Source organism: Mytilus galloprovincialis, chromosome 14 (assembly GCF_965363235.1).
Source record: "Mytilus galloprovincialis chromosome 14, xbMytGall1.hap1.1, whole genome shotgun sequence".
Classification (NCBI taxonomy): domain Eukaryota; kingdom Metazoa; phylum Mollusca; class Bivalvia; order Mytilida; family Mytilidae; genus Mytilus; species Mytilus galloprovincialis.
The window spans coordinates 66,357,043-66,371,200 of NC_134851.1; the positions used below are offsets into that span (position 1 = coordinate 66,357,043).

General features: G+C 34.3%; 1 protein-coding gene across 1 annotated transcript; it reads left to right on the forward strand.

Moving 5' to 3' along the window:
- Positions 1 to 1,814: 1,814 nt before the first annotated feature.
- On the forward strand, positions 1,815 to 5,229 carry LOC143059750 (uncharacterized). Its single transcript, XM_076233302.1, has 2 exons — positions 1,815 to 2,199; positions 4,619 to 5,229. The coding sequence occupies exons 1-2, from the start codon at positions 1,824 to 1,826 to the stop codon at positions 5,080 to 5,082; spliced, it is 840 nt and encodes a 279-aa protein (XP_076089417.1). The 5' UTR covers positions 1,815 to 1,823; the 3' UTR covers positions 5,083 to 5,229.
- The last annotated feature ends 8,929 nt before the right edge of the window (positions 5,230 to 14,158 follow it).

Below are 14,158 nucleotides of genomic sequence, written 5' to 3' on the forward strand. Positions count from 1 at the left end.
TTGATTCCTTAATTTATTTATTTTCTAAACCTATATTATGAAAACTAGTATTTGAGCAATTAAATAGCAGAATTCATTAATGACTCTAAAAAAATTCTGAATTTGTAGATCGGATGCAGTGGCTACTGTAAACCAATTTATTTTTGCGGCCACTTTTTTTCAGTTTTCGCCCTTTCCAGTCTACTGGGTTATGATTTGATATCGCAATGTTCAATCTTCTTGGTGTATTTAAATGAGGAAAGATCCCGCTTTAACATATTCACAGTGATTGATGATTTTTTATGTATTTTTTTAATCTCGAAAATCGCAAAAATAAATCGCACGCGAAAATTAGTTGGTTAACTGTACATGCTAGAAGCACACACATAGACATCAACAGTGCCACTGCTCGTCTTTTTTAAAAGTAGTCTAAAAGAGTTACCTCACTGTGAAATTAGTTGATTACAGCTATTTCCTTAATGCATGTAGTTTAAAGGCTTGATTGGCTTGCTTGCATTGTTTTTATACCTATTTGCTCATGCATTTTAATTGAGTTTTAAATTATAATTAACAGATAGTTTAGTTTAGTTTGTATGATGTTATTGAATGCTTGAGCAAACATTCATACAAACAAATCAAGCAAGCCAACCAAACCTTTAAACTACATACATTAGGAAAATAGCTGTAAGTATAATTGCTAAGTAAACATGTCAGTGAATATTTAGCAAAGAGCACCGATAACGCATCCGAACAGATCTTTGTCCAATTTCCCATGAATTTTGTTCACACAAGGGCCGTTTCCAAAATGATTTTGAATCTGTTCTAAAAATAATCAAAATTACAACTTCTTGTTTATGTAACGACGCGACGACCTCATTTTGGCACCATTTGATAACATAAGTTTGATGACACGATAACATATGGATTCCATCACTGCACCAAGTTTGTTACGATATTACTTCACTCAAGACAGTTAAATTTTGAAGCGAGGCTTGCCGAACTCTTTAAATAAGTAAAATTAACGGTCGAGAGTGGAGAGATGTCGTACATATGTAATACACGAGTTATAGTGGTGAAATCTATAACTCTAATGATTTTTTGACAGCCCGATGACGTAATTATGTCGACACAATGACATAAGTATTTTCTGGTTTCAGATAACCAGAGAGCTCTAGTTGGTAGGTTCATTGATTTTTTTATTTTTTTTAATTTTTTTTTAATTCAAATATTTTTTTAATTTTATGGTTAAATGTTAAATTATTTAGCATTTTGTATAATGTATCAGTTAGATTGTTCATTTTATTTCTCTATTTCATATATATTTTCTCTTTCCTTCTGTCTCTCATATTTATCTTCTTGTTTCATATAAACAGAGAGCTCTAATTGGTAGTTTCATTTTTTCTTTTTCTTTTTTTTTAATTTAAATATTTTTTTAAAATTTTATGGTAAAATGTTAAATTATTTAGCATTTTGTATAATATGTCAGTTAGATTTTCTTATATTTTCTTCTCTCTTTTATTTAAATTTTCTCTTCTCTTCTCTCTCTTATATTTTCCCCCCTAGTTTCAGATAACCAGAGAGCTCTTGATGTTGGTTCCAGTCCTGTATCCATATCTAACAACAATGCTTTGTTAAGGGACAAGACATATGCACCAAAGGACACTACTTTAACCAATCATGTTTACGAAGAAAGAACAAAAAATCAAACTTCGTTTAGATGTCCGGAGGAAAATTCGGATAACTGGAATTTTAATTGCAAAGTACCATGCGCAAATGTGCCGAATAAAACAAATTTGTCGGAGCATGCGCAACCTCGTATCAATTGTCAGACGATGCAGCCTGTTATGGAACTTACAAATGTAACGGGAATGAAACCAGTTCAGGTTTTTCCAGAAAATTCCGAATGCCTCCAGACGTTTGTAATGGAGAATTGTCACGATAAAGAACCGGTCCCAAACTTAGTTCATTACATTTGGTTTTCTAAACGAGAAATGAATTTTTATCATTTTCTTAGCTTTCTTAGTGCAAGTAGATTTTTAGACCCGTGTCTCATTTTGGTACATGGAGACCACCTACCATTCGGAACATACTGGGAACATCTATTGACTTTGGTGCCAAATATAATGCATGTTCAAAGAAGTCCACCGGAAGATATATTCGGAAAACCCTTTAGTTATATTGAACACAAAGCTGATATTGGCAGAATACAAGCTTTACAGAGTGAGTACATGGTCGCACATACCTATTATTTCCACACCGATCGCACATATCTATTTGCCTAGAACCGATCACACATAACTGTTTGCCTCACACCGATCCCACATACCTTTTTTGTCTCACACCGATACGTTGTAGCACATACATTTTTTCTCACAACGATCGCAAATACCTATTTGCCTCACACCGATCACACATATGAAAAAGAAGATATGGTATGATTGCCAATGAGACAACTGTCCACAAGAGACCAAAATGACACAGATATTCACATCTATAGGTCACCATACGGCCTTCAACAATGACAGTGTAAAACAATTCAAACTAACGGCCTTATTTATATAAAAAAAATTTAACGAAAAACAATTATATGTAACACAAACACAAATGATCACACATACATATTTGCCTCATGCACACCGATCACACATCTATATTTGTCCCAAACCGATCACACGCATACCTATTTTTCTCACACCGATCACACGTACCTATTTGTCTAAAACCGATAACTCATACCTATTTTTCTCACACAGATTACACATACCTATTTGTATCACCGATCACACATACCTATTTGTCTTAAACCGACCACACATACCTATTTGCCTCACACCGATCGAACATACCTATTTGTCTTATACCGATCACACATACCTATTTGCCTCATACCGATCACACATACCTATTTGCCTCACACCGATCACACATACCTATTTTCCTCATACCGATCTTACAAAACTTTTTGTCTCAAACCAGTCGCACATACCTATTTGCCTCAAACCGATCAAACAAACTTTTTGTCTCGCACCGATCGCACATAAATATTTTCCTCACAACGATCGCACATACATATTTGTCCCAAAACCGATCACACATACCTGTTTGCCTTACACCGATCGGACATACCTATTTGCCCCTAACTTATCACACATACCTATTTGCCTCACACCGATCGCACATACCTATTTGCTCTCAAACCAGTCGCACATACCTTTTTGCCCTCACAGCGATAGCACATACCTATTTGCCCTCAAACAGATTACTCATACCTATTTGCCCTCAAACAAGATTGCGCATACCTATTTGCCCTCACAACGATATCACATACCTATTTGCCCTCACACCGATATCACATACATATTTGCCCTCACACCGATCGCACATACCTATTTGCCTCACACCGATCGCACATTTATATTTGCCTCAAACAGATCACGCATAACTTCATGTATTTGTCTCACACAAATCACACATACCTATTTGTCTCACACAAATCACACATACCTATTTGCCTCACACCGATCACACATACCTATTTGCCTATCACCGATAGCACATACCTATTTGTATCACCGATCACACATACCTATTTGTCTCAAACCGACCACATATACCTATTTGTCTCAAACCGATCACATATACCTATTTGTCTCAAACCGATCACACATACCTATTTGTCTCAAACCGATCACACATACCTATTTGTCTCACACCGATCACACATACCTATTTGTCTCACACCGATCACACATAGCTATTTGTCTCGCACCGATCACACACACCTATTTGCCTAACACAGATAGCACATACCTATTTGTCTCACACCGACCACACATACCTTTTTGTCTCACACCGATCACATATAACTATTTGTCTCACACCGACCATACATACCTATTTGTCTCACACCGATCACACATACCTTTTTGCCTCACACCAATCACACATACCTATTTTTGGTTCGCACCGATCACACACACCTATTTGCCTCACACCCTTTTCCTTTGGTCTTTTATTGATAAAGCGGAAGCAGTTAATTAATATAATACATCAGCCCACTACATCACCATTTTGGAAAATATGGAATAAACGTAAATGTAATGTTTTATCATACTGTTAATATATAAGTTATTCATGCTTAGTATATGAAAGAAAAAGGTGATTGTATTTATTGATTCACTTTATACCTCATTTTAATATTCAACTTTGTTCTACTTAAACGACTTTTCAAACTATATAAAAAAGATGTGGTATGATTGTCAATGAGACAACTGTCTACAAGAAACCAAAAATGACACAGACATTAACAACTATAGGTCACCGTATGGCCTTCAACAATGAGCAAAGTCCATACCGCATAGTCAGCTATAAAAGGCCCCGATAAGACAATGTGAAACAATTCAAACGAGAAAACTAACGGCCTTATTTATATAAAGAAATGAACAAAAACAAATATATAACACATAAACAAACGACAACCACTGAATTACATGCTCCTGACTTGGGACAGGCACATACATAAATAATGTGGCGGTGTTAAATATGTTAGCGGGCATGTCTGTGTGCATATGACATCTTCTTGTATCACGTGACACCTACTTGTTTCATGTAACACTTACTTGCATGATCTATGTTGCAGGATTTGGAGGAATTTACATTGACACAGATGAGATTATACTTAGATCTCTGGATCCTCTACGGAAATATCCAGTTACTTTGAGTCGTGAAGTTGATTACAATCTCAGTAATGGTCTAATTCTTGCAGAGAGAAACGCAACTTTCCTCAACATTTGGTATTCCCAATACAAAACGTACGACAAAAGTCAGTGGGGATATCATTCCACAATTGTGCCGTTTCTATTGTCTAAAAAGTACCCGGATTTAATTCATGTTGAAAATAAAACGTTTGTAAGACCTAGTTGGCAACAGCTTCCTCTGCTGTTTGAGAAGAATTTTGATTGGTCAGAAAACTATGGTATACATTTATATATTCGATTTTATAAATTTACACACGATTTTAATGATATCAAATATCTAAATACAACAGTTGGATCAGTAGCCAGACATGTGTTGTATGGAAGTAAAGAACTCTGTGAAAAATAATAATAAAAAAAAACTATATTGATGTTGCTCTTGTGGATATATATGTACTAGTATGCTGTATTATAGGTATCACTTTTTTTGCTATTTGTATAAAAGAAGGACGAACGATACCAAAGGGACAGTCAACCTCTTAAATCGAAAATAAACCGACAACGCCTTGCTAAAAATGAAAAAGACAAACAGACACTCATTAGAACACACGACACAACATAGAAAACTTAAAGAAAAAACAACAGGAACCCCACCAAAACTAGGGGAGATGCTCCGGAAGGGTAAGCAGATTCTGCTCTACATGTGACACTCGTCGTGTTTCTTATGTGATAGCAAATATACACTGGTCAATTTGTGATAGAAAACCTATGCTAGTCATCTTATCGTTGAACGGCATATCTATATTTTGTACTAGCTTGGATATGCACGTGGCTCATGAAGTCTTCTAAGTTTTCATCCAAGTCATAGTGTATTTCAAATTTCCACCCTTTGAGTTTGATTGTTCTTCGATGATGACAATTGCCAATCACTTTAAAAAAAAATAGACCAAAATAGCCAGTAAATTAACGAAACTAATAGCATTCACTTTTTAAACGCTTTGCTTTGGTGTTACACACTGTTTGACAGTTCAGTTGTATATATTTACTAAGACGTCAGAAGTATATATTTTGGGAAGTTTGTTTTATTGGGTATAGTTTCAGCATTTAATCTGGTTACATCTTGTTGATGAGTCACATGTTTAAAGAAAGAATCTTTTCAAAAAACATAAAATCATATAATTTCGCCAATTGGTGATTCTTATACCACATAAGAAGCTTTGATTAATCTTTATTACAAGATTCCATGAACCCCGCCGAGAATGAAAATTTGCAAGCCAAGTTTAAGGAATACATATACAATATATGTATGGTGTCAACATGAGCATCACGACGGTTGCAACATGTGTGACAGAAACTGCTAACTCAACCGGACCACCTGAGATCACCCCCAGTTTTTAGTGGGGTTCGTGTGGTGTTGCTTAGTCTTTAGTTTTCTATGTTGTGTCTTGTGTATTATTATTTGTCTGTTTATCTTTTTCATATTTAGCCATGGCGTTGTCAGTTTATTTTCGATATATGAGTTTGACTGTCCCCCTGGTATGTTTCGTCCCTCTTGTCGCTTGGAAAAAAATGATATGTCCATTTCATGTTTTCCTCTGACTTATTAATCTCACTATACATTATCTCTTGTTGTCCTTTGCTTATGTTTGTTGTTTGGTTACTGTAGCATTGCCATGCTTGACTTCCACTACAAACTTGGTAAACTATTATTTTTCAAATCAGATCTGATATTGAATCTTTTAGAAATATTTTGTAATTTAGAGTTCATATTTGCACACACATCAGTTTCTGTAATTGATAATTTTAAAATAGATTTTCCTTGGCAATTATACAACATCTACCCATTAATATATTGTAAAATTGATCAACAAGAGTAAATGGTTAAGTTTACTCTACATTATTATCTTTGAATGTTATTGAACTATCACTTTTGAGTACATGTATCTATATACAAAAAAGAATGACTCTATCTATCTTTGTATATTGTCACTTTTGACAAACATCATACAGATTGTAGGTTAAAAGGAAGTAAATATAGATCGCTGGCGCCACCTAGATTTTACATCCAAGATGATAGGTAGAAGTAAATTTATTTTCTGCTGCCTTGGTAATTAGAAATTAAAATTGAAATAGTGAGAAATGAGTGTTGGCCATTGGTGTAGAAATAGCGAGAAATTTAGAGAAAACTCTCTAAGACTAGCAAGATTTTCTGTGCCAAATTAAGCAAGGGGTGTTCTTCATTCATACTATTTCGAAAATTCCGGAACCGTTGAGTACTCTTAAAAAATGCCATTTTTCTATCAAAAAAGCTGCAACACCATATGTGTTTGACCATTGCAATTACACCCAAAGGTGTTTATAATTCAGAATTCGAAATTTTTTTTAATGGATCTTTGATAGTGAAAAGGCAGGACCAAATAAGGCTACCATTGTCGCCTATGTAAATAATTACTTCCTTGTAACCTAAAGCAAAATGACGATTTCTGGCGCATCACTGTATTTTTCGAGATATTTTAGAAATTGGATCGGTAAATTAATAAGGTACTACGTGATTAACTATATCAGAAGAAAATTGCTGATCGCCGTGAAACTATAGTCTATATCAAATTTTCACTGTTTTTTTGTTCTTCTTTCTCAGGGGTAGGGTTCATCGATCTACTGTAAAAACGAGAATTCTGTCAAGGACTCTGTCTTTAATAATTTCTCCTCATCCTCGATAACACTGAATGTATTTATGCATATCGAAAAAAAGGGGGGCTTATTTCTGCTCATATTAGCGAATTTTTTGTATTTTTAATGGCTAAAATGTGCCAAAATGACCGTAAAATATTAAAAATTAGGTAAAAAATCAAAGGCTATACATGTTTCTCCTTAGTATCGTCGAATTGAATATTCTGAACACAATTCATATAAAACACATAACAGCAATGATGAATTCTTAGTTTCAGCATTTTTATAGTCTATTTCATAAAATATTTTGACTCTTATGCAACGGTGTCCATATATTCGCGATAAAGACATATAATTTGGACACAGTTATTAAATCATCAGCCTAAAGTCTTTAATAGACCCCAATCGAACTTCATTCATCAAAAACCGCGTTTTAAATATAACCAAACAGTCAAAATAAGCTGGTCAATGGCCCCAACTCTGTAAAAAGTAACGTTTTCTGTAAAGGGGGGTACCTGTAAAGAAAGTCATTTTAAATGGTGAATAATTGTCTCTTTAATCCAAAATTTTGAACTTAAGCAGTAGTAGTATATAGTAATCGACTAATGTAAAGGTTGTCCGATTTTATTTCAATATGTGTCAGTATAGGTTAAAAGGAAGTAAATATAGATCGCAGGCGCCACCTAGATTTTACATCCAAGATGATAGGTAGAAGTAAATTTATTTTCTGCTGCCTTGGTAATTAGAAATTAAAATTGAAATAGTGAGAAATGAGTGTTGGCCATTGGTGTAGAAATAGCGAGAAATTTAGAGAAAACTCTCTAAGACTAGCAAGATTTTCTGTGCCAAATTAAGCAAGGGGTGTTCTTCATTCATACTATTTCGAAAATTCCGGAACCGTTGAGTACCCTTAAAAAATGCCATTTTTCTATCAAAAAAGCTGCGGCACCATATGTGTTTGACCATTGCAATTACACCCAAAGGTGTTGATAATTCAGAATTCGAAATTTTTTTTAATGGATCTTTGATAGTGAAAAGGCAGGACCAAATAAGGCTACCATTGTCGCCTATGTAAATAATTACTTCCTTGTAACCTGTAACTTCATTGAACTTCTTACAAACAAATTTGAATTGTCTCCCCTATCATACAAAAGTGTGTTAAAAGTATCTTCAAATATAAATTCAAATAAACGGCTTACTCTGACGCCAAAAAGTTTTGAATGATTTTTCTTTTTAATAGAAAGGACATAAAATGTTTCTCCTGATACATATGTATGAGTAAAATGGGTTAAAATGATAATATTTGACTACAATAAAACCGAGGCATCATTATAAAGTTTAGAGACACTAATAAAAAGTCGTATCTGTCAACCTGGTCAATGTTCTTTGATTACTAAATCATAACTGCATGATTTACTTATTGGTTGATTTTGGTTCATCAACCTGTTTTATAATTGTTTGTTTTCCTTAGCCATGTTTTAGAAAACTTCGATATAATCATGTGGCGATTGATATCCATCCTCAGACTGACGATCTTCGTCTTCCTTGTCGGATTCTTCGTTCTCGTTTTCTCCACCTACATTTAGCTCTTCATTTTGAACACGATCAATTTCTTCATAGTGGGATATTTGTTCAGTAGTAACATACCTGTTTTCATTTGACTCTTGGGGATATGCCCCAAAATATCTAAAAAAAAAGGAAAGGAAAATGTGTTTATATATTTAGCAAAATATCTGCACAAATAAAACATAAACAAACTTAAACAGTATTGAAAGAATTACCATGGCAACAAAGAGGCGACGAACCTATGTATGTGTTTATTTTGAAAAGGTTTAATGCATATTACATGTATATGAAAAGCGTTAATGCATTTTATATGAAAAGCGCTTATGCATATTATATTAGATGCGCTAATACACATTATATGAAAAACGCTAATGCATATTATATGAAAAGGCTATATGAAAAGTGCTAATGCATATTATATGAGTCTTACAGAATTATGCTACTTTACTCATGAAAGATAATTGCATAACAAAAATGAAACAATACAAACACTTCAGCACATCAAATGTTTAATATTTTTTGTCCAGTTAACTTAAAAGAGCTCTACTTACATTGATCTAACATCACCTCGCTGACCATGGCCTGTTGAACACAAATGTCCATTATATATTTGATATATTACAAAAAAGCAGTTGAAGAATACTCCATGAACAAGAATACTTTCACAATAACTCCATTTTTATTTTAAACGTTCGTTTTGATCGTGTGAAATGTCTGATAGTCATGTTTAAACGTGTAGTCGAGTTTAAGACGAATTCACAGCGGCCAATTCGGCTCTTTTCAGACAGTTAATTCATGTTTGTTCAGTATCCTCCAATATAGAACATTATTATTTCCAGGTAGATTACATTTGTAATGTTATTTTTAAGATTGCCATAAAAGCGGGATGTTTGGCATGCTACAGAACCAGGTTCAACCCACCTTTTTTTTCTTAACTGTCCGGTACCAAATCAGGAAAATGGCCATTGTTATATTATAGATCGATTCTGTGTGTGTTACATTTTAATGTTGTGTTTCTGTTATGGCGTTGTTCTCCTCTTATGTTTGATGCGTTTCCCTCAGTTTAAGTTTGTAACCCGGATTTCGTTTTTTCTCAATCGATTTATGAGTTTCGAACAGCGGTATACTAATTTTGCTTTTATTTATATACAACTACTGAACATGACCAGCCTGAACAAACACTATACAGATCTTAATTGACTGCAAGCGAATTGTCTGAACATTAATACAAAATATCGCAATGGATAGGCCTGACAATTGAAAAAAATAATACTAAACATGACTTTATTATTATTGTTTAGGCTGTGTGGAACTATTCAGATCAAAATGAACGTTCCAGATCGGAATTTGGTAACTAGCTTCTGATTTAGGAATAAATGGTAATATAATTTAAATTTGTCCCTCAAAAGTAATATTCAAATTTTAATTGTGTAAAATGTATTGATTACTACTTTGGAAAATGTATTGCATACACTAAAAAGGCTAAATAATAAACATGACGAGAAATGCAGTAATCTGGACATCCGCATTAAGCTGAGACCCGAAATGACATTGTAACTTCAATTGGATGAATCATGTGAATGGAACATCGATGCCGAATTTCTGATGATCAACCTATCACTACAAACAAGCATACAATGACAAATTGTTTGATAATATCGGATATACTTTGATAACATACTGGTATTATCATTAATATCATTATTTATGTTTTTGAAACTAACTTCAAAAGATCAACGATTTAAAGCATTATTAGTGAGCAAAAAAATTTCACGAGGGGTTCATGTTCGCTAATTTCTTAAATAACACAGAAAACGATATGTCTCTTCTCACATTTGATCTTTTGATCAAAAGGCACAGTGCAAGATGAGAAGAACATTGAAATGGTCTCTCGTTTGAATTCGGAAATTTAATTATATTAAAAGAAAAACCATAGTTTACAGAATACATGTAGATTACATTTATATTTATGTTCCCTTATTGACACCAAACATAGTTTACTGCTTTTACAAGAAGGTAAGAATAACGTATGTTGCCACTGCTGAATTCGGATATTGTATTATTGGTTCTCATACCACATCTTCTTATTTATATTTACAATTTTTTTTACCGTTGTGCAAAAATCTAGACCTATACATGTTTTACTTATCTGCGAATGAGCTTCTCCCGAATACAATGTATTGTTCTCATTATTGTATATTTGCATTCGAGTATTTTAACAGTTTTTATTTCTATCAACTTATAAACATTAGCCAAAGAGAGGGACGAAAGATACCAAAGGGACAGTCAAACTCATAAATCTAAAACAAACTGACAACGCCATGGCTAAAAATAAAAAAATACAAACAGAAAAACAATAGTACACAGGACACAACATAGAAAACTAAAGAATAAACAACACGAACCCCACCAAAAACTAGGGGTGATCTCAGGTGCTCCGGAAGGGTAAGCAGATCCTGCTCCACATGTGGCACCCGTCGTGTTGCTTATGTGATTACAAATCCGGTAAATAGTCTAATTCGGTAGGTCACATTCATGAAAGGGAAGGGGATTGTAGTTACGACGTAAGGAACCATGACGTAGCCAACAATTTCATCATTATCAACTTTCTACTGAGTCACTGAACACCTTTTTTATAAGTCTGTTGGGTTTTGACCCTTGATTGGTATGCCTCTCTTTTAACATGTTTAAGATACTTTGAAGTATAAAGATGTGTTACACTTACGATTTGTTTTGGTCAATCTAACTATACATGTAACAGCAATCAAGATGATCAGTATTAATATTCCACAGATGGCATATATAACATTCTGCAGGTTCAATTTACTTGTTATTACAAGGTCTAAGATAAAAGAAAAACAAAGAAATAAGAAATAAAGAAAAGATATCAAAAAATATTTCAATACGAACAGTATTCTTACTTTACAACAAACTCCAAGATAATGAAAAGTTAGACAATATGAAGCAAGTCCACGAACGAAAATTAATTGAATTTGTACTCCTGACTTGGTACATTGTACCTACATTTTCCAAAGAAAAACCTCAAACATGTATGACAATTGAAAGTAGTACGCTAGCCCCAGTCCCACTAGACCACGATCGCACCACGCTCACCGCGATCTAAAACAAATTTAGATCGTTGTGAGGTCGCGGTATGAGCGGCATAAAAATGTGATTTTTCGTTGCTTTTACGATGCTACTGCGTCCTCATTACGCCTCAACAACGACCCCGCTACGGTTATACCACGTTCTCACCGCGCTTATTCTGCGACCTCACTACACAAGATCTTTCTACGCTCATCACGTTCGAACTACGACCATATCACGAGTTATCTGATTGCAACACGATCTTACTACGATTCTACTGCGAGTATAACACGTTTTTACCACGAGTATACTCGTTCATACCGCGATCTTACTACATTATCAGTAATAACGTCAACATCGTGTTCCATATCAATACAGTTCCATTCCATATATTTCTGATTAATACGTAGATTTCTCGGAAACAATACAGTCATGCCACCAAAATCTACTAGAACACTTGGGCGTGGTGGTAGGGGTTGGTGTAGAGGCAGAGGGATCTCTGATAGTAACGAAGCATGGCCTGATCAAGCAGAGATGTCGGACCGACCAATCCAACCGAAATTACAACTTGCGGATGGTCCATTGAGCTCAATTTTTTTAGTGAACAATAGCAGAGATGACATAGATGTGTCAATAGATATAGAAAGATTCGGTATGAGTGCAAATGAGACAACTCTCCATCCAAGTAACAATTTTTAAATTAAAGTAAACCATTATAGGCCAAGGTACGGCCTTCAACACGGAGCCTTGGCTCACTCCGAACAGCAAGCTATAAGAACCCCAAAAATTACTAGTGTAAAACCATTCAAACGGGAAAACAAACGGTCTAATCTATATAAAAACGAGAAGCATGGTTGAGACGTTTGAAAAAATGAACAAACAGTCCTAGTTCCATACAGAAAAACAAAAATTGGAGAGATTTAATATATGTTTTGTGAAAATGACATTTGAGAATGATGGTCGTAGTATGAACGTAGTCAGGTCGTAAAAAGAGCGCGATGAGGACGGCAAGGGTGTGCTAGAATCGTAGTATGGTCTTGAACAGCGTGGTATAGTCGTAGTCGAAGCGTAGTTGGGTCGCGGTAAGAACGTGATGTCGTAGTGAGGTCGTAATAACGTCGCTGTGAGATCTTAGCGCAGTCTCTCCAAATAGAAGCACGCTTTCACTACGATAGTACAGCGACCTTTGAGATCTTACAACGATCTAAGTGCGCTCTCACTACGCTTCTACTACGACCTGATTTCGCCACGACCACACCACGATTGTTTAGAACATGTTCAAAGATGTCCACGCTCATCACGATCTTGAAGACCTCACCACGACCGTGATACGACCTTACTGCAATCTACACGATCGTACAATGTACTACGATCATCAACATTTGGATTTTTTTCACAGATCGTAGTGCGATCGTGGCCTAGTGGGACTACGGTATTATATATTGACAAAATTGTGCAAACAACTTAAATTGATATGAATTATTAATTTGACGATAATAAACATTTTTTTGGGAATTTACTTAATGAATGGTTATTATTTATTTTGAATTTATTGAACCATAAAATTAATTTTTGACTCGTCACATTGAATAATCCGCGAAGCGGATTATGTAAAATGTGAAGAGTCAAAAATTAATTTTATGGTCAATAAATTCAAAATAAATTACTACCATTCATTATAAATAAATTTCTATCAAAAATAAAGCTCAAAGAACTTTTTATATCATTTATATTAACAATAACAACGTACACACATGTTGGCGTATGAATACACAATGTCAGAGTGGGCGTGTCGCCATAAAAATTACCAACATTGAAAATAAAACTAATAATTTTAACCAATCAGAAGACGGTAAATACACCAAATTTATTTATATGAAATTGTTAAAGCAACATTGACTTGGAATGATTTATGAACATTATTTTTCATTCATTTAACTCTCACATGCATCTCGAGCCAATTTGATTTCAAATGTCTTAATTTCAACGTTTCTGGTGAATTAAAACCAGAGCGGACAACAACATTGACCGCATCTAGTTTATCATATGTAATTTTCCTTGTCTTCTTATTTTTGTTAAGTTCTGCTAAATAAATTTACAAAGTAATAACAAAAAATTACTTTTAGAAATTAATTTTAAATATAATTGACCTTAAATTAATG